Source organism: Myotis myotis, unplaced genomic scaffold, assembly GCF_014108235.1.
Source record: "Myotis myotis isolate mMyoMyo1 unplaced genomic scaffold, mMyoMyo1.p scaffold_m19_p_27, whole genome shotgun sequence".
NCBI classification, from domain to species: domain Eukaryota; kingdom Metazoa; phylum Chordata; class Mammalia; order Chiroptera; family Vespertilionidae; genus Myotis; species Myotis myotis.
In genome coordinates this window covers 1,513,616-1,534,279 of record NW_023416332.1, presented here as the reverse complement: position 1 = coordinate 1,534,279, position 20,664 = coordinate 1,513,616, and the positions used below count along the sequence as shown (strand labels likewise).

At 64.8% G+C, this 20,664-nt stretch overlaps 1 protein-coding gene across 5 annotated transcripts in view; it reads right to left on the bottom strand.

The window, feature by feature from the left end:
* Positions 1-2,905: 2,905 nt before the first annotated feature.
* The window catches only part of SYT7 (synaptotagmin 7), a 56,861-nt gene continuing 39,102 nt past the window's right edge, over positions 2,906-20,664 (bottom strand). For 3 of the 5 annotated variants that reach the window (XM_036295780.1, XM_036295781.1, XM_036295782.1), the window contains 7 exons: positions 20,287-20,409; positions 15,706-15,841; positions 10,998-11,268; positions 7,967-8,136; positions 7,728-7,842; positions 7,043-7,242; positions 2,906-6,141 (listed from right to left, as the gene is read on the bottom strand). In XM_036295780.1, coding sequence (XP_036151673.1) covers positions 6,037-6,141; positions 7,043-7,242; positions 7,728-7,842; positions 7,967-8,136; positions 10,998-11,268; positions 15,706-15,841; positions 20,287-20,409 — 1,120 coding nt within the window. In that variant the 3' untranslated portion in view covers positions 2,906-6,036. The remainder of the gene's footprint in view (positions 6,142-7,042; positions 7,243-7,727; positions 7,843-7,966; positions 8,137-10,997; positions 11,269-15,705; positions 15,842-20,286; positions 20,410-20,664) is intronic. The other 2 variants (XM_036295783.1, XM_036295785.1) reach the window with 1 other exon arrangement.

Sequence of the window (20,664 nt, the reverse complement as noted above, 5' to 3'; positions counted from 1 at the left end):
TCAAGGCCAGTGGGCCTTCTCGGGGCCTGGGAACTTAGAGGAAGGACATGAGGCCTCAGGTCCCACAGGTGGGGTAGGGGTGGCAGCCGGCAAGAATGTCCTCTGACCCCGTGACCCGTGTCACGGCACGGGGGGAATGGCCCTGGTCCTGGCATTAGAAGGCTGGGTTCCAGTCCTAGTTCTGTTGACTGAGTGACCTTGAGAAAGTCATGGCGCCCCGACCTGGGCCTCAGTTTCTCCATTTGCACACAGGAGGTGGGCTATTTAGATCCGACTGCAGCTCAGGAACCATGCAATCTGTCCGTCTACCTTCCCTTTATGTAAATCTTGGATGTCGGGGAGCATGGTACAGGGGCAGCCACCGTCACCACGAGTAACTGTTGGCACTGTGAGCCCCGGTGTCCTTCCTCTTCCTCTCCCTCTTCCTCTCCCTCTCCCTCTTCCTCTCCTCTCTGGTCTGTTTCCCTGTAACTCTTTCCCTGCTGCACTCACTCGAGAGCTCCAGGTCGGGCAAAGGCCCGGGATGAGTCCCCTGGGCCACCCTGGGCGGGCCCCTGGCTTTGCTGCTCCACTGCTCCAGGGGGACCCGGGTGGGGAGGGGCTGTTGCCAGGACAGCGGGGCAGGACAGCTAGCTCCCCTCGGTGATGAAGAGAGCACTGTGCTAGGAGTCCTAGGGGCCCCTCCCCCACACCTAGCTGCCTGTGCCTCCCTCCGGGGAGCGGGAGGAGGGGGCGGATTTTGGAGGGGCCACTTGTAACACCACTGTGTCTGCAGTTCCGGGAGTTGTGCGGGGCAGTCAGCAGTGTTTGGGCCCCGGAGGGGGCGGGTGAGGTGGAGGGGGGGGTCAGGAGGGCCTTGGAGGAGTTGTGGTTGTGCCAGGCATGAGGGCAGAGGCCAAGGGAGTCGGCCTGAGAGCAGGAGGGCAGGCAGTGGGGACGAGAGCAGAGCTGTGGCCATGCAAGAGGCCGGCCCAGGGGGGAGGGACTTGCCCATAAATGGGAGCTGGGCCTCCTAACCCAGAGCTCAGTCCTGCCGGGAGGTCCCCTCTGGCCTTGGCTGGCAGTCAGGTCTGGGTGTGGGATGAGTGGTAGTTGTCAGTCTCCCCTCCTGGACTCCGCGCCCCCCCCCCCAAAGCAGCAGAGAGGGGGGAGGGGGGACCCTTTCCTGGCTTTGTCACGCAACCCCCTCTTCCTGCCCCCCGCCAGGGGCTTGGGCAAGCAGAACAGGGTGCTTGGGACCGGGCCTGCCCAGAAGCCACCTCCTGGCCTCCCAGGCCTCCCAGGCGCCTGCTCAGCATGTCCCAACGCTTCCACAAGACACGTGGCATGTGGTCCTGGATGGACGTTTATTAGCGCACCCAGGGGTGCACACGGAACACGGATTCAGACAGGGGTCCCTGCCCAGGGGGCTCACAAGCTAAACGAGACACAACAGACACGTACACACAGGACACGAACACAGGGCGTGGGGCACCTTCCAGGGAGGCAGACGGTAGAGGAGCCGAGGGCCGGGGCACAGCGTGGTCAAGCATCGCCCTTCGGGGTGTCTCCGTGGGGAGCTGGGAGAGCGGAGGCGGCCCAGGATGGCGTGCCGTGCCCAGGAGGGACTCAGGAGAGAGCCCCAGGGGGCAGTGGACCGGCACGGGGAGGGAAGGGCCCGTCTGTGTGGATGACAAGGGGTCTGACGACGTGGAGGCAGAACGAGGCAGGAAGTCCAGCAGGAGGCCCGGAGCCCATGGCGGGAGGCTGTCCCTCGGCTGGCGAGCTGTCCCTGCTGTAGGCTGGTTCCCGGGGCCATCTCCCCGTACAGAGATCCGGGGAAGGGGCCTCTGAGCTACTTACCTGACCCTTGGGCCCCCTCCGATCTCCAGGGCAGAGATCAGAAGAAGAAAGAAACCACCACCTTTTAACTGGCGTTTACACAGGCTGCCAGACATGGTGGGGAGGGAGAGGGCGCGCAGCTTCCCGTGGGGACCTCAGTGGGCAGGACGCAGCTGCTGGCCGGGGGTCGGGGGGCAGGGGGTGCGATGGCCCCCCTCCCTCTGGGGGTGGACACATGACAACCGAGGGCCCTCACTCCCTCGTGCCCGTAACAGGGGTAGCACCGTCCTCCTGAGGGGCCCTGAGAGCAACAGGCGCTGTGTCCCTGGCGGCCTGGGGAGGGGCGGCCGGATGGTCATCGCTCCTCTGTGGTCCCGAGGGCAGGAAGGAAAGGGCTCACCACAGTGCTCAGGGCCCTGGCCGTTCCCTCGTTCCCTCGGGCTGGGCTGGCCACGGGCTCTTTGGGTTGGAGAGACTTTTCTAACCCGAAAGGATTAAACCAGAAAGGGCGGCGAGAAGCCACAGGCCCAGCCACTGGGCAGGAGCTCCCCGGGCGGGAAGGAGCCGCTGACCTGGACACATGGCGGGAAGGAGCCGCTAACCTGGACACATGGCGGGAAGGAGCCGCTAACCTGGACACATGGCGGGAAGGAGCCGCTAACCTGGACACATGGCGGGAAGGAGCCGCTGACCTGGACACATGGCGGGAAGGAGCCGCTGACCTGGACACATGGCCCAGCGAGTGGGAGTGCGGGCGGCAATGGGGGAGGTCGGGGCTTCTTCGGTTTGTCTGACCGCCTTGGAGGGTGGTGAGGGCCCCCTGGGAGGCAGGGGAGGGGGTGTTGGACTAGGGGAGCTACAGGGGGCCCCTCAGACCTCACGGTGACTCCACTCCTAACAAGCGGGGCTTCAGGAAGGGAGGGCTGATGTGCTAGATCCCAGGACCTGGCGGAAGGGCCTCATCGCCAAGGTGACAAGATGAGGGGAGACTCCAAGGCCCAGGCTCCCCACCCCTCACCCCACTGCCTCTTCCCCTGGGAGGCAGGGAGGGCTGGGACCCACGAGGAAACAGCCAAGGCCCTACTTTTCCACGATCCTTTATTAATCGGAACGGGCCGCGCCACAAAAGCAGGGCCCATTCCCACAAAAATATGATTTTGCAAAGAGGAAGTCTTGCTGGCTTAGAGGGTGAGTGTGGTGGAGAGTTGTTGTATGGTTCTTTTTTCCTTTTTTTTTTGTTTGTTTTCCTTCGGTTTTTCTCCATCTCTCTTCACTGCATTTTTTTTTTTGTGACAGTGGGTTTTTGTTTTGTGGTTATTTATTTTTTTATAAAACACTTGCGCTCAAGGACTCCAACACAACACAAACAACGGCTACCAGCCCCCACCCCTGGGCCCCAGCCGGGTTGGGGGTCCGGGGCCCCCTGGGCGTTTTTGTGGCTGTTTTCCTGGTGTCTGGCACCGGTGGGCAGGCGCGAGGACCTGGGCGGCGGGGTTTGTACAGCGGCGCCCTGGGGAGACGGTCACAAGGAAGGGAACCTGGACGAGAGAACGACTAAGTCTAGGGGCCCACGAAGACGGACGACGCTCGGAAAGGGGCCTGGGACGCAGCGGAGGAGACAGGCTGGGGGGAGGGCAGGCGGGCCGGCTTCGGCTGCAGTAACTCTCTGCTCACGGGTGGCCCCTCCCAGTCCCCCGCCGGGACCCCCCCCCCCTGGCGGCGGCCTCACAACCTCCCCTGTGAGGTAGGTGAAGTATTGTTACCATCATTTGACAGGTGGGGAAACTGAGGCCCCGGGAGGGGGGCGCGATTTGCCCAACAAGGTCCTGGGTTGGCGGCAGGGCTCCGGTGCCCACCCCCGTCCTCAAGTTCCCCCATTCCCCAGACCACCCGCCCCTTCCCGCGACAGCCCACCAGGTCCTTGGCCCTCCTCGCGCGCGCCCCTCTCCTGCGCCCCGGCTGCGCGTCAGGGGATTGGGGAACCCCAGGCGGGTGCCTGGGCGAGTCAGACTGGGAACCGACACCGCGCGGAGATGCTTTCTGCATGTGATTGGCTGAGAACCCAGTGGGTGGGCCTGGGGGGGGGGGGAAGGCTGCGTTTGCCTCGTCCACTCTGCAAATTAGTGCAACTCCTCCCCCGCCCCCCCTCCCCTCGGGCCTGGGACCCGGCTCGCTCACCCGCTCGCCTCCCGCGGGGTGCAGGGGCCCAGGACCCCTCTACCTGTCGAGACAGCACCCTCTCTCCGCTCCCCCACAGCCTCCGGAGTCCCCGCCCTCCCGTCCCCGCTGGGGGCTGGTCCCCAGCCCGCTCGGCGAGGACGGGGCGGACCCCCAGTTTAAGCAAAGCTACACTAGAGAGACATTTGGGTTTACAAGGGATGCGGGCGACCAGTTGTGGACACGAGCACTTTCCACTCCACAGCACGAGTCACCGACTGCGGGTGACATCCCTCCGTCCAAGGGGCAGGGGTGCGTCAATGTCAAAATGTGATCCGGGCGAGAATGCGGCCCGCCGCGGCAGGGAGCAGACGGCCCCGCTCGGGGGCGGGCTACGCCAGGAGGGTGGTTTCCAATGCCCATGCTGATGCCACGCTCCTATACGGGGACCCTGTCCGGGGCTCTCCTTTCCCGGGGTGCCGCCCCCGTCTGGGGTAGGCCTTGGTCCGAGAACGCGGTCACCGGCTGCGGTGTCCTGGCGCCACCTGGCGGTGAGTGCCGGGAATGCCAGGTCCCGGCTCGCGGACCCCGGGCTGGGAAGCTGTGGCCAGCAGTCCTGTATCAATACCAGGTCCCGTTGGGGGGGCGGGGGGGCAGGGGGATGCACAGGCTTAAGCAGGGGTGAACCCGGAATCTGCTGTCTCCAAGGGGTGGAATCTGCAGCAGCGGAGGCGGAGAAACCTCTGAACTCCCCACTTCCCTCCCCACCTCCTCCAGTCACCCCTCACCTGTCCCTCCTCTCTCGGGCCCTGGAACTTTCCCTGCTTCCCTGCCCTGAACTGAGAAGGGGAGCAGGAGCTGCCCGGAGGACGGGGTGCAGGGGTGAGGGGAGGAGACACTCCTGGAGAAGAATGGGTGATGCAGGAGCAGAGAGGTGACAGGGAAGGTGAGCAAGCAGGAGGATGGAGGGGAGGAGTGTGTGTATATATGAGTGAGTGAGTGTGTGTGTGTGTGGGGGGGGGGGGGGCAGGTCTGCACGGACAGAGCGAGATGAAGGGGAAGAAAGTGGGACTCGGGTAGAATATTGCCAGCGGGGCTGGGCTGTGCGATCTGGGATGAACAAGGGTGTCTCTGGAAGGAAGGGCGCAGGTGGGTCCTGGTGGGATGAGGTGCATACAGTAGGCGCCTAAAAGGTGTGAAACAATGCTCAAGGGATGAATGATGTCACCGGGGAAGGAGCTACTGGAGAACTCTGAGCAGAGGGAGGCCCTGGGGTTGGGGGGAAGGGGGTACAGCTGGAGGCAGCCCAGTTCTCAGCCCAGCTGCGTCTGCCCCTCTTTCCCACCCCTCCGCACCCCTCCCCGCTTCTCCTCTCCTGCCCTGGCTCAGTGCACTGTCCCCTCCGGCCTCCGGCCCCGCCTCACTCCATGAAACCCTGCCCTCTCTGCACAGTCTTCACACCGCTGGCCCCAGGGGGACAGGGAGCGAGCCCCCCACCCACACACATGCACGCGCGGGCACACACATACACACACATGGTGGACACAACACAAGTACACACGGCTGCGGCTCCAGCACCCCCGAGGGCTCTGTACCGTCCTTGGCATTCAGGGCCCAGCCGGCACCTGAAACTGCCCGGGCCAGGCCGGGGCCCAGCACCTCGGCCTCCCCTCTCGTGGGCCTCTCTCCACTCCAGGCACCGCCTCAAAGAAAACGGGGGACGGTGCCCACCTGGCGGGCCTCTGGAGGGATCTGCCCGTCTGCCCATCTGGCTCTCGTGACCTCCCCCACTTCTTTAGTATCAGCAAGTCAGGAAGGTAAAGGGGCAAAGCAGGAAAATGGCTCCCACAGCCCCTCCCCCAGAGCTGGCCTGGCGGAGGAGGGGGCTGGTTCTTCCTAGAAACGGGGCCCAAATGATCTCTGGGACCCCTCCCTGGCCGAGCCGGCAGGGTCCTCCCCTCACCCGCGGCAGGGGGCCAGGCCGGGCGCGTTGTGCATAAAGTGGTGCGGGCATGATGGGGGCCCGGTCCCCCGGCCCCTGGGCCTCCTCTGGCCGCCTCAGGCCTTCAGCTGGTGCCACTGGGCCACAGGCTGCCGGGGCCGCGCGATCATGTCCTTCCAGTGCTTGACCTCCCCGGGCCCGCTCTTCCAGGACAGGTAGATCTGCGGGGAGAGGACGCGTCAGTGGCGCACTCCCAGGCGCCGTCCTTGCTCCACGAGGGGTGTCCCTGCCGCCTAGGATCATGGGGACCAAGGGGCCTCCTCGGGCGGGGACCAGCTACCGCACCAGGCCCCTCTTCCCTGCCCCTCCTCCCTGCCCCGCCAGCCCACTTCCTTTGGGAGCCTGGGTGCCCGGCCTGGGGCACAGTGGGACCTCATACTCGTTGTAAGAGGAGGAAACGCGGCTCGGAAAGGCCATGACTGTTCAGAGTTAGGGCCGGGACCTGGCCCCAGGCCGCCTGCCTCCCAGGCTCACAGGCTAACACTAAACCATAACGGAACAGGTACAGCTGTTTCAAAGTAGGAAAATGGAAGGGTTATGCCACAGAGGCACCTCCTGGCAAACCTCCAGGCCAGGCAGGGACCTTCCGGCTCATCTGTGAGGAGCAGCCGCCGCGTTTCACCAGGAGAACGTGGGCAGACCTCAGGCACCCTCACACCACCCCGGGGGTGCTGCAGGTCCGGAGCAGTCGCTCCGTTTTTCGCAAGGGAGAGCAGTGAAGCTCAGAGAGGCAGGGGCTTGCCCACGGCTAACGCAGGGGAGGTGGACGTGCCCCACGCGGCTCACCCTCCGCAGATGGGACCCTGGGGGACGCTGCTCTGAGGTCCTTTCCCTGAAGGTCATTTTGGGGTCCCGGGCAAGCCTTCCTCCCCTGCCTTTCCAGCTGGCTGTCCTGGCGACCGAGCCTCATGAGAAGCCCGTCCAACCCCCTCATCCTCAGAGGCCTGGAGGGGGCAGGGACGGACCCGATGTGGCCCCCTCTCTCCTAGGGCCCAGCCCTGTGCTCGCCCACCTCCCCTCCTGCGTCTTGTGAGGACAGACCCCCGCCCACCTCGCCCCTACCTTGCCGATGACGTCGTTGCGGCTGAGCCTGTCCTTGTCCATGACCGTGATGACGATGGTGGTCTCCCTCAGCTTCTCCGTGGGGACATCGAAGGCGAAGGACTCGTTGAAGATGGGGTTCAGGTTCCTCTTCATCGTCACTGTCTTCTTCTTTTCCACCCGCTTGTCCTTGTACATCAGCCACACCTTCACGTAGGGGTCTGAGCACCAGGGGGGCAGGGTCAGCCGGCAGCAGGCGGCTTCCCAGGATGCCCGTCTCCCCCCAGGGGCGGCAGCGGGGGCAGAGGGTCAGGAAAGCCCCCAGCGAGAGGGGACGGAGGAGCTGGAAGGGGGAACTCGGCCTCCGCGTCGCCCTCCCTCGCACAGGGAGGCAGAAACCGAGCCCGGAGAGGCTGGGTCTCGCCTGAGGCCACAGAGAGCAGAGTCGGAGCTGGGGCCCGAGCCAGGCCCCGCAGTGTCCCTTCCTCATGCTCCTGGGAAGGACAGTCTGAGAGGCCCCTGCCCTGGAGGCTGCTGCGCCCAGGGCTCTAGGGCAGAGGAGTGGGGACTGGAGGTGGGGGAGGGGGAGGGGGTGATGGAAACAGCGTGGACCCTGCCGTCCACACCCAGCATGACCCTGTGTCCCCGAGCTGCCCGGGCCCTCCCTCCTCCCCCCTCCCCGCCCCCCGCCACAGGAGGCCCGCACCTGACGTGCCCCCGATGTCCATGGCTTTGAGGTTCCGGGCTTTGATGATGTTCACGATGATGGAGTTGGCAGAGGGGTTGTAGCAGAGTGACAGGAGCAGCTCCCCTCGGCTCCCCTGGGGGACAGGGCGGGTGAGCGGGCGGGGAGCCAGCCCCAGGAAGGCCGCCCATCGGCACCCCTCCCACAGCACGCCTGACCCACTAGCCCCCCCCCCCCCCGCCCCCCGGGCCGGGCCTTACACTCCCATCGCTGCATGGCTTCAGATCCTTCCAGAAGGTCTGCATCTGGGTCAGGTCCACCTTGTTGAGGGGGATGGACACCTCCCCAATGGGGTCGTTGCGGCTGAAGCGGTCGTAGTCCAAGACCTGGAGGTAGAGGACCCTCTGCACCACCTTCTCGTAGGGGAAACCTGGGGACAGACAGCGCAGTGAGGCCGGGCCTGGCCGAGGGCGTGGGCAGGGCGGCTCCTGTGCAGGGGTCCTGCCTCTTCTGGCCCCAGACCACCTGCGCCCCCGCCCCCCCACACCTGCATCCGACCCTCCCGAAGCCACAGTGAGAACTGTCATTACTCATCGGTTCCCAGTGACAATTCTCCAAGGCAGATGCTCTCGGCCTTTTTTTTAAAAATATATTTTCATTGATTTCAGAGAGGAAGGGAGAGGGAGGGAGAGATAGAAACATCAATGATGGGGGAGAATCATGGATCGGCTGCTTCTTGCACGCCCCACACTGGGGATCAAGCCCACAACCTGGGCACGTGCCCTGACCAGGAATCAAACTGTGACCTCCTGGTTCATGGGTTGAGGCTCAACCACTGAGCCACACCAACCATGCTCTCTTGTCCTTCTTACAGATGAGGAGACTGAGGCTCAGATGGCTTCCATCACTGGCCCCCTGTCCCACGGCTAATGCGGAGCAGCACTGCGACCATTCAAGTCCCTGTACCTCCTTCTCATCTGAGCCCGGGCACCTCTTGCCTGGACAGTCTCAAGAGCCTCCACACCGCCCTGCCCTGCCTGCTTGCCCCTGCAGTCCGCTCTCCAGGGAGGCCAGAGTGAGCTTTCAAAAATAGAAACCGCATCATAACACTCTGCCTCAAGCCTCTCAGAGGCTCCCAGGGCACTTAGAATGAAAGCCGCGCCTGCCCTGGCTCCAAACCCTCCTGCCACCTGGCCTGCTGTCCTCTCCCTCCAGGCTCGTGCCCACTCTCCGCTCAATGCCGCCCGCCTCCATCCCCCCTCCTGCCTGGCGGCCCTCCACGCCCCCTGCTTTCTTTCCTGACATCCCCGATGGGGTCGGGTCCCCGGTTTACACTCCAGCACTTTCCTTTCGCCACGATAGAGATCTGTCTGTGTCCTCAAGTCTGGCTCTCTCACTAGGAAGGCCTCTCTGTCCTCAGCCCCCGGGCCCAGCATCTGACTGTTTCTGGCACGTAGCGGGCACTCGATACATATTTGTTAAGCGAATCAATCGCTGAACAAGTGCGTAAGTGCCGGTGGAATGGCCCGGCGGAGCAGGAGTGTGCCGGGTGCAGTGGGAGCTGAGGCCCGAGGGGGGCGGGGGAGGAGCTGGATGGATGGAGAAGGTGCTGGGGAGCCAGGGGCAGGCCTGAAGCTGGAGTCACTGGGAGGCTTCGCTGGAGGAGGGGCCGGCCTGCGAGGTGCAGGGGGCGCAGACCAGCCTGGAGGCCTGAGGGGATCGGATCTGGATCCAGGGTATGAACTGGAAGGAGTGAGGACACAACAGCTTCGCCGGACCGATGGAGAAGGAAGGGCTCTGGAGGGCCCCGGCACCTTCAGCCCCGGACTCCAGACGCACAGAGAAGCCCCTGACGAGAGGGAGCAGGTGCAGCAGAGGACGAAACCCTCTGTTCTGAACCCCCGGCTTCTCCGTGCCTCCAGGGCCCCTCCTGCTGAGGGGCCTGTACCTGTCTGCTCCTCTCGGGCACCTCGGGGCCTTGCCTAGGTGACCTGGGCATTTCCTCAGGTGAAACGCATGACGAGGGATCTGGCAATGTTGGAGGCTCCAAGAGGCCCTTGCACCTGCGTTAGCTCCCGTCAACACCACAGGAGGCAGGCCGCTGTGTGCAAACTCCTATTCACCCATCACAACCCCTCTCGAGTGGCCTTTCTTCTGGGAAATGCCCTTCACCACCACCAAGGGGTGCTCATACCGGGTTCCTGCAGCTCCTGTCAGCAGCGCACAGCTTAGTTATTACATGCCTATGTCCTCCATTAGACCAGGGTGCCTCGAGGGCCACAGTTCAGCTCTGCACCCCCCTCTCGCCCCGACACAGGAAAATGTTGGCTCAGAGTTAATGCTCGATAAATATTTGCAGCAGGGACCGGCGGATTGGGGCTCTGCCCATAAACGTCGCCCCACTAACTGGCTCCATACACCTCCAGATGGCTGAGCCTCTTGCTGGCTGTACCATCTCTACACTGACCCCCACGCTGAAACACAGGGGCACCCGTGCGCTCCCCATCAATGACTTGCTTAGGGGTGAGCTGGCTGCCACCTCGCAGAAGAGTGGGGTGCCAGATGGCTGGGGCGCCAGGTGGCAGAGTCCCTGGGGTGCACTTGGGAGGTTCTGAGAGCCAGGGAACCCGGGTTTGTTCTCACTGGTTGAGCAGGGCTGTGGGGAGAGGGCTATGGCTTCTCTCAGTCAGCCGGGCACCCAAAGGGCCTGGGGCAGGAATCACGCCCTGATCCCACACCGGCTTCCTGGTTACTGTGAATCCTCGGGATAAGAGCAAAAGAGGGGCCGGCAGGAGACAGGAAGGGCATTCGCCCCAAATGCTTCTACAATCTGCTGATTTCCTGATTGCAAACCAAGGCACAGAGAGGCTCAGGGACTTGCCCAGGTCACACAGCTAGTAAGTGGCAGAGCTGGGATTCAAACCCAGGAAGCCGGGGCCATCACCTGTGCTCTTCACCACCAGACTATGCCCGCGCCAGCCGCTCCAGCCCTGCACCCTGTGGGCGCTTCCCTTCCTGCCTGCCCTCCTCGGCGCGTTCTGTGTTTGAGCGGAAGACCCAGCTTTCCTCCTCAGCCTCTGGCCATGAGGCCGGCCCCACTCGGCGCTACAGCCTAATCCCAGCGAGACGCACATGCAGCCGGTTAGCTGGGCAAGACACGTGCTGCGGGTACATGTGCAAGCGCGTGCAAGCATGCTCCTGGGTGCGTATCCGAACATGCGCATGTGTGCCCGTGGCCACGTGTGTACAGGTGTGGGGCGACTGGGGGGGGGGGGGCGGCTCCAGCCTCACCTTCAAAGAGGAAGGTCTCGTTCCAGTGGGGGTTCAGGTTCTTCCTCTTCACCTTGGTCTCCAGCTTGTGCTTCTTGTCCGGCAGCAGGTAGATCTTGACGAAGGGGTCGCTGGTGCCGCTGAAGTCCTTGGCCGGCAGCTCCTGGGCCTTCATGATCTTCACGGTGAGCGTGGACTCCTGGAAGTTGTAGCCGACGCTGAACTGGATGCGGCCCAGGTTCTCTCGGCTGCAGCCCTCGTGGGCCTCGTCCTCCTCAGAGCCTGGGGAGAGCTGGCGGGGAGAGGCCGGCGGGGTTGGGAGGGTTCTGCTTCCCGGAGCCCCCACTGCAGCCCAGCCCCGTTAGGAGGCCTCTCGCGCCCCAAACCGGGCCAGAGCTGGGAGCTGCTCTGTCCCTCTGGTCACCATGGGGCTTGGGAGGCGCCCACCTCCACACCCAGGTGAAGAGTCAGACAGGGCGGGAGCCTTGCGCGGGCTCACAGGGGGAGCGAGAGAGGGCGCAGCCGCTCGGCTCCCGTCTCCTGAACCCCAGGGCAGTGCGCGCCCCACTTCCCAGCCTCACCTGGATGTCCGCTGCCCTCCCTGCTCCACCCCAGGCTGCCCCGGCCTCCCCTGGGGCCCTGAGCTCCCTCGGCCAGCTTCCCACCCCACAGCCCTGCGGGCTCTTGTGTTTTGTGAAACCACCACCAGCAGAGGAGGGGACTGTGCACCCCTGTGACCTTTCCTTGGACAGTGACTGGGGTTCTGAGGATGGTGTGGTTTACAAAAGGAGAGGTGAGTTTGGGGAGCCTGATGTGACGGGGTTGGGGGGCCCAGGGGCCGGGGTGGGCAGCAGAGTTGTTTAAAAGGAGCCTCAGATGCCAGTACGCACACCAGGCGAGGGCCACTGGGAGGGAAGACTACGCCGATTCAGTCCCCACCCCTCGGGGGGGGGCACTTGGGCCGACCCAGCAACGGACAGACGGACAGGTGCACGGAGGGCGGCGCGGGGTCCCATTCCCAGGCCGACACCGAAATAGGAAGGGACTGGGGGGAGGGCCTCCCAGCCAAGTCTTCTCAGCTGTGGCTGCTCATTGGGAATATCTGGGGAGGTCTGAGAATACTGCCCACTCCGGCCTCCTGGGTCCCAGCCCAGACCGCTCCCCAAGCCCAGGCCTCCCGCACAAACAGCTCCTCGGGTGAGGGATGAGCCAGGGGCAGCCCAGATGAAACTGCCGAGCCCCGTTTTCTCTCCCCACTTGCCCCACGGAGCCTTCTCTGCGGCCCCTCTTCCCTCCTGGAGGGTGGCCCCAAGCTCTGAGACCCTCAGTAATATCGGTGGTAAGAATACGGGGAGGGTGCACCTACCATGACAGGAGACTCTTACGTCACCTTCTTACCGATTCCCGACAACGCGGGCCAGGCCGTGATCACCACTCGAGCTGAGGAGACCGGCTCAGAGAGGTTAAGTCACACGCCCAAGATCGCACAGCAGCACGAACCCGCTCTGCCTCTGAGGCCCACCCTTTCCACCAAAGCAGGTCCCTGTCCTAGGGCAAGGCGGAGCCTTCCCCCCAAGCCAGAGAGGACTGGCCGGCCCAGGTGAGATGCATCCCAGTCCCAGGAAATAGCAGCTGCCGCGCGCCTGGCCGGGCCCTGCGCCGGGTGCCTGGCCTCATTCTCTCCGCAGCATCCGGAGGGGGCGGCGCGGCAGCGTTCCAGTTTGGTCTGGGGCCCAGGCAGGTCACTACCTGGCCTCGAGCCGCCGAGTGGTGAGTGGAAGCTCAAACCCGGGTCGGTGCCGACCACACCCTGGTCCCGCCTGGAGCTGGACGGGGCGGAGCTGCCTCCCTGCTCTTCCTCCCAGCGGGAGGGCTCTCCAGGCGACCCTGCCAGCCCCAGCCCAGGCCCCCGCGAGTGCGGCTCCCTACCCAGGTGCGGTCCTCCCCTGGTTCTCCCCCCCTCTCCTCACACCAGCCCACTCCCTTTGAACCTCAGTTTCGGCATCTGCAGAATGGGACCGTGAGACCTAGCTCGCGGGGTTCCTGGGAGGGTTAAATGGTTCAGGTCCCCTCCATGGTCCTGCTCTGCAGTCTGGCCCCTGGCCCTGCTGCTCTGGGGCCTACAAAGACCTCTTGCCCCCTCCCCTTCCTCCAAAAGTTGGGGTGGAGTCAAGGTGACTGGAGTCCAGATGACCCCGCCCACCTGAGGCCCCTCTGGTCACTTGGCTCTTGGCTCCCAAACAAGGTGGCCTGGGGGGAGGGGCCAGTGGGCGTCACCATGGATGCTGGCAGTGCTGTGTGCTTGCTCCCAGCCTTTCAGAACCAGAGCCTGGAGCCCTAATTAACCAGCTGGGACAGCTCCAGGAGCCGTTTCCATGGCAACCAAGCAGGCCACCCCCACCACGCCCCCAGGGAGGTGCTGCCGGAGCCCCTGCTCCAGCAGAAGCATCAGAAAGCATCTGGACTCTGGCGGAGTAGCTCAGCTGGTTAGAGCATCGTCCTGATACCCCAAGACTGTGGGTTCAATCCCTGGTCAGGGTACAGATAAGAATCGACCACGCAGCCGCCGTGGCTCAGTGGCTGAGCATCAACCTATGAACCAGGAGGTCACGGTTCGATTCCCGGTCAGGGCACGCATCCAGGTTTCGGGCTCGATCCCCAGTGTGGGGTGTGCAGGAGGCAGCCAATCAATGATCGATGTTTCCATCTTTCTCTCCCTCTCCCTTCCTCTCTGAAATCAATAAAAAGAAAATATTTCTTAAAAGAATCAACCAATGAATGGATACATGAGTGGAACCACAAATCGATGTCTCTCTCTCTCTCTTCCTCTCGCAAATCAATCAGTCCATAAATTGTTAAAAGCAGCACGTGGGCAGTGCCGGGGCAGAGAGACTCAGGTGGGGGTGTGGCCCAGCCTCCTCTCCGACTCTTCCGCTGGCCAAACCGTGGGTGCCCAGGCCTTCTCCTGACCCCCAGTTTCAGACAGCTTGGGCCGGGGGCTCAGACAGCAGCTTACTTCTGCCCTGCGCACCTTCATCTGCACGGCTGACGCTAATAACCTGCCTGTGGCCTGGGGCTGGGCAAGTAGGCCTGCCGGCCACCCAGAGGGTCCGCGGGGCCCGCGAGAGGGCAGAGGGCTGCACTGCCTTCCTCTGCCGGGCCGTGCGCCCTCCCTGGGAGCAGCATTGCCGGTGGGCTGGCTGGGAAAGGCCGTCCCTTCTGGGAACCGGGCTACCGGGAAGCTGGAGCCGATTAAGAGCCTGTGCAGGGAGCAGGCCTGTCCAGAGGAAGGCCTGTCCATCCGCGTGAGTCGGGAGGGCAGCAGGGCAGTGGAGAGCCAGGCTCACAAGGGCCTGGAGGGCGGGGCAAAGGGGGAGGTGAGGAGGCCCGAGGGAGACCAGGTCTAGAGCAGGGAGATCGGACACTCTAGTCTGCACCCCAGAGAAATGTGGATGCGTAGGCTCACCGCAGGCCTGCCGACTGGGACCCTGCGTTTTTGTTGTTAATCTTCACCCAGAGGTATTTTTTTCCATTCATTTTTAGAGAGAGTGGAAGGCAGGGAGGGAGGTGGCGGGGGGGGGGAGAGAAACATTGATGTGAGGAGACACATCAATTGGTTGCCTCCTGCATGCGCCCCGATTGGGGCTGGGAATCGAACCGGCACCCCAGGTATGTGCCCTTGACCGGAATTGAACCCACGACCCTTTCAGTGAGCAGGCCAATGCTCTATCCACTGAGCCACACAGGCCAGGGTGGCTGGGGAATCTGCATTTTAACAAGATCCCTGGGCTGGGCTACAGTGGGGATGGATGGTTAGAACCGGCCAGAACCCCAAATGGCAAAGGGTTCTGGGGGCTCTGGGGCCCTCAGGGAGGGCGGGGGCTTTGGTGCCAAGGCCGTGGGCAGGGAACTCTGAGTTGCCCGATGTCAGCACTGGCCAGGGCCTGGGAGCCCACCCAGCCCCTTCCTTCTCGCTATGGGGGAGGTGGAGGGGGACCTTGTCCAAGGAGGGGAAGTGACGTGTCCCAGGTCATGTCCAGTAGGAACCCCACTGGCCCTGGGTCTCCCCCCTCCCCCAGCCTTCCTGGCGCATCTGAGCTGCCACAGCTCCCACTGACTCCTGCCTTTGGAAAGCAGAGGGGCAAATAGCTGTGTCCCACGGATGCTGCCACCAGGGGGTGCCAGGTGAAGCCACAGCCTCTGCCTTGGTGAAAAAAAGCAGCACCCCAGAAGCACAGGCTGCGACCCCGGTGGGCGGGTGCAGACAGGAGAACCAGCACAGCTGTCCCCTCCTAGGGATCAGGACCAGGGCTGTGCCTGGGCTCTGGCTCTCTGGACCTCAGTGGGCCCCGCAGCGGTGGGGCTGGGAGATCCCGGGGAGGGGGATCTGAGACCTGCTCCACTGGGAGGGAAGGGCGCTCTGCTCACTGGGCTGCCGCTCAGGGGAAGGGCACCTTCTGCCCACGTCCTCTGTCCACTCGCCTTCCCTCCAGGGCCCTGAAAACCTCCCACACGAGTAGCTTTCCTTAGGCCCCTGTTCAGTCCAGAGAGAGACGGGGGGACGAGGGGCCTTCATATTCTCACTTGACAGATGGGGAAACTGAGGCACGAGAGGCCGCTGTGATGAAAGAGCTGGTGACCACGCTGGGTCCCCTGCCTGCGTGGACAGCTCCCACGCGGCCACCCACCTCCGCACGCGCCCCTCCCCTGCCCGTCCGCGCCCTCTCACCATGAGCATCTCGCTGGTGAGGGAGTTGACGAGGTCCGAGACGGAGGAGCGCGGCTCGGTCCGGCGGTCAGACTCATCGTGCGGCGTCTGGCTGGGCACTGGGGTTGTGTTCACCGCCTTCCCTCCTGCAGGCAACCTGGGGGCCGGGGGGGTCCGAGTGAGCGAGCCTGGCGGGGGCGGGCGGGGCTGGGCACCATGGGCCGCAGGCCCGCTCCCAGCCCCCGGCAGCGCCGCCTGCAGGCCAGCAGAAAGTGTGTTCTTGTCCACGGGAGGCCTGCTCCCGCCCCGCCCGCCCCAGTGTGAGCTGCCTGGACTGTACCTGTTCCCCAGAAATCCCCCAACCTCCATCCTGCCTGCCTGCGGCCTCTGAGCCTGCCTCCCTCCCCAGGGCCGCCTCCCTGCTGCCCCAGCCTGGGCGGGAGCCTGGGGGCGGGGGCGGGGGCGGGGGCTCGGGTGGTGAACGCTCTGTTCGTCGCTCTCTGCATCATTACCCTCTGCAAGCACCCAGGGTGCCTCTCCCCCGGACGCCCCACCTGTGTTGGCCCAGGCTCAGCGAGAACACAGGAGCCCTTCGGACGCCAGACCGACCGGGTGAGGTCAGGCCCCCTGTCCTCGCAGCTCTGCCCAGCGGAACTGTCTATGCCGACCCGTGTTCCGTGTCCCCGCTGTCCCTGTGTGGCCGCTGAGCGTGTGAGAAGTGGCCAGTATGGCTGAGAGCTGGAAACCCGTGGGACTGAAACCCACTGAGATGTAAAGAGCCGCCTAGTGGACAGGGCAAGTGCACCTTCGGGAAGGCTCCCCCAGCGTCAGAGAAAGTTGGGGTACCACCAAGAAGCCCCGGATCTGAGCGTCCCACGAGAGGCCCTGTCTGCACCCTGCCTCCATGCTGTTTCCAGAGAGCCAGGCTCTCCTGCCGGCAGCTGGGGGGGAGGCCAGTGGGGGCTCTGGACTGGGGGGGGGGGGCTACAGGCCCCCAGGGACCAGCTGGAGCCTCCCACGAGGAGGAGGGGGGCAGCAGCATGGAGATGGGGAGACGGCAGCGTGGGGCTCGGGATAGGCTACGGTAGAACAGTTGTGAGACCAGAGCCAGACGTGGAGACATAAGCCACGGCCCTGGGTGTGGCCCAGCCACCAGCACACAGTTGGCCACGACAGGCACAGAGGCATGCACGGAGTATGCAGGTCCTGGAGGGGCACCAGGGCCCGGGAGCAGGGTGTGCACGTACGTGTACACACACACACACACACACACACACACACACGTAAGCCCAGAAGACGCCCAGGGGACCAGGGAGGGAATGGCACAGGCGACAGGCAGGCCGACCAGAGCAGCGCGATGACACACAGGGAGGCGCATACCGGGACCCAGAGAGGAAACACACGTGGGGAGACCCAGCTGCCGCGGTGTGCTGGGGAGCTGGGCCGCATGGCAGCGGAGGGGGCAGGGAGGAGTCGGATGCACAAGGCACCTGCCGTGGAGGCGTGGCCTCCCCTGGACCACGCCCAACACCCCACCCGACCCGGGACACGAGGGCGCCCCTCCCAGAGGCGCGGCCACAGCAGCGCGCGCACACACACACATGCGTGGATGCACACATGGACACACGGTGGACACGTGCTCACGCAGGCAGGCACGGGAGGAAGAGGAGGCTGAAACAGCTGGAGAGGTAAAGTCAGGTTAGAAATAGGAGAGGAGGGGCGCGGAGGCTGACGCTGGAGGTATGAGAGTCGGTTACTGGGGCCGCCTGGGAAGAGATGGTCAGCGCCACTGAAGCTGTCGGAGGTGACGGGACAGAGAAAGTGCGCAGAGAGGCGGGGGAGGCGGAGGGGCCCCTCGCGGCCCCGGGGCATCCCTGTGAGGAGCAGATGGGAGGAAGGAGGCAGGAGAGAGAGGCCAAGAAAGGTTAGTTGGAGACGCGTGAAGGCTGCAGGGTGCACGGGGGACGAGGAGGAGCGAGGCGGCCGAGAGGAGAGGCAGAGAGGAGGCGGGGGGACACACCGTGACAGGAGAGACATGGTGGCTTTGGGCAAGGACAGCGATGGGGTGGTCAGGCCCTGGCCCGGGCCCCACGCGGGCGGGGGTGGGGCCATGGTGGAAACCATCTGGATCCCGAGAAGCGGTGGTGAAGGGATGGATGAGCGGATGAGGCGGGGTGGGTGCGGGGCCGATGGGTGAAGACGGAATGCAGGGCGTGGGAGCCCGGGCCTCCCCCCGCCCTCCCGGGCCCAAGAGCGTTCGGCGGTTCTTGGGGGCCATGGCCTGGAGGCCCAGGGGCCGGGAGAGCCTGGATGGGGGCTTCCCAGGCCCCAAGAATCCTGGAAGCAGGGGCGGGGACCAACCCTCCCGTCTTCGAGTTCTTTGCTAGGTGCACCCCCATCTCTCTTGCTGTTCCCCCTTTCTGCCCGGAACTGGTGCTCACAGACCCTGGGCTGAACATCCTCCCCAAATGTCCTCCCCAACAGCAGCCAAGGGGCTCCCACCCCTCACCCCGAGACTGGGTGGGAAAGGGGGGGCTGGGCCTGGAGGCGGGAGCTGAAGAGGAAGGGACAGTTGACCGAAGCCTTCCGTTGGGAGGCCCAAGGAGCAGGGGCCAGAGGGCGGAGCCCTAAGGGGCCTGGTGCCCCGCGGGTGAAGCAATGCCAAGCTGGGTGGGGAGTGCTGGGAAGGAAGTGCTGGATTCGGGGCGCCCTGCCCGCCCCCGCCCCCCAGGCCATGAGCCATGAGTGTCCCGGATGCGGTGGGTGGGGTGGCTGGGCGGGACTGGCATGGGTCCACCGGGAAAGTCGGGCTGGGTCTCGGCGAGGGCCTGGCCCCCACCTCCACCCCCACCTTTCCCAGGAAGGCAGGGGAGGGCTGATGTCATGATCAGAAGGGACAGGGTGTGAAGAGATGGACTGAGACCTGAGGGGCAAGGGGTAAAAATAGGCCAGGGGTGGAAATGGAGCTGGGAATTGACACGGGGGATGCGAAATCTCGTTTCCAGCCTGCATCGCTCCCTCACGCAGCACACCTTGCCGGGCCAGGCGCTCAGCAGGCTTCTGGGGGGCCCAGCCCCTCTCCCGTAGCCTCTCGCCCTCAGCATGGCCCTCCCCCCGGCCCAGCCTGGGAAGCCGGGACCCCTGGCGCCGGGCGAGTTGGAGGCGGCAGGACCTGATGCTCCCGTCCCCAGGCCTTGGGCTCCGGGTGTGACACCACCTGCATCCCCGAGTGAAAAAACGGACCCCGCTCTCCCCTCCCCTCTGTGGGGACGTCGCTTTGCCCACCACAGACATGCACTGTGGGCTCAGACCGGAAGACACGAGAGGGACAGGCTACGGTAGAACAGCTGTGAGACCAGAGCCAGACATGGAGACATAAGCCATGGCCCTGGGTGTGGCCTGGCCACCAGCACACAGGGCTGGTCCCCAGAAGCCACCGGAGGAGCAGCGAACCAGCTCTCTAACTCGGCCTGCCCTCCCCTCATCCCCGAGCAGCGTGGGACAGTCCCTTCCGTACCAGAGGGCCTCAGGGAGCAAGCAGGGGGTCCCTGCCCGCTGACGGGGTCTGCCCACTGCCCCAGCCGAGGGCCGGCTCCCTCGTTAAGCTCAGCATGTCCGAGCTGGAAGGGGCCACCCTGTCCAGTCCTTCATCTGACGGACAAGGACACGGGCCCAGGGGCGGAGACATGCCCCGGGCTGGACAGAGTGAGGGCTTTAGCCTGACCAGCGGGCCTGACCGAAGGGATGCGCCTCTCCCAGGAACACAGGTGTGTGGCCTGCCCAGCTCAAGGCCAGGTGACAGGAGGCAGCCACCAGGTGCAGGACTGCCCTGCCCTGTGATGCTGCCCGAGCCCTGGACCTCTCTGTACACCCCGCTTCCCGCCCAGAGCACCCCACCGAGGTGCTTCCCTGGGAGCTGGTGACGGTTACATGGCCAGCTCTCGGCTCAGCCTGTGTTGTGGCCACAGGGCCTGTCCCTGTCCCCACAGGGTCCCGGGGGCCAGCAGCTGCTCTCGCCCCCCCCCTCCCATTCCCTCCTCTTGGTATCTCAGGCTCAAGGGCTGCCTTTCTGGTCACCAGACCTCTCCCCTGCCCCTGCCTCTCCCCACCAGGGACTCCCATCAGCAGAGTAGCCGGCCACACCTCTGCAGCAGGGGGTTGGGGGGACCATCACTCCAGGAAAAAGGGAGGTTGAGGTGGCGGGGATGAGGGAGAACGGGCGGCGCCCCTTCCCTAACATCCCCCCCGCCCACCAACCCCCGGGGAAACGGGATTTCTGGGCCAGGGGAGATGAAAGATGAGGGGCAGCGGGGAGCAAGCGGGAGGATGGGCAGAAAGGCTGGCTTGCTCCGGGCGAGGGCGGGCATGCCCAGGGAGCAGGCTTGATCCAGAATGGTCCCAGGACGGCTGGCCGCACTGGCCTCAGACCCAGGGACACCCCCGGGGTGGCCACGTGTGAGGGCGCCGGCTGGGGAGGCAGGCCTCCGGCTCCAGCATCCGCTGAAGGCGCCGCCGCCAGGTCCAGCGGGTCCAGCGGCCGGGTGGCCGAGGCAGGCAGCCCTCTGCCTCCGCCTCCTCCTCTGCCGCCGCCCGAGCTCGTACCTCTTGTCCCCCTGAGCGTTCTGGTTCTGCTGGGTTCCTGGGTTTTGCAGGTCAGGGATATTGGCAAAGTCATCCTGTTCCGAAAGCCCTAAGACCAAGGATAGCACCACCATCCGGCCTTCCCTGCCCGGGTGGGCAGCCCACCAGCCGGGGACGGAGGAGGCCCCGCGGGCGGGGCAGGGCAGGGAGGGGAAGGAGAGAGAGACAGGGACAGAGACAAAAAGAGAGAAGAAAAAAGCGTAAGAATCTGGCCCTGCAGGAGAGAAACCAAACTTCAGCACTGTCAACAGTTGCAGAGCAGAGGGGGGTGGAGCGGGGGAGGAGGGGGCGGGATGGAGGGGAGGTGTCCGTGGCCTGAGACCCAGCTCACCAGGGGCC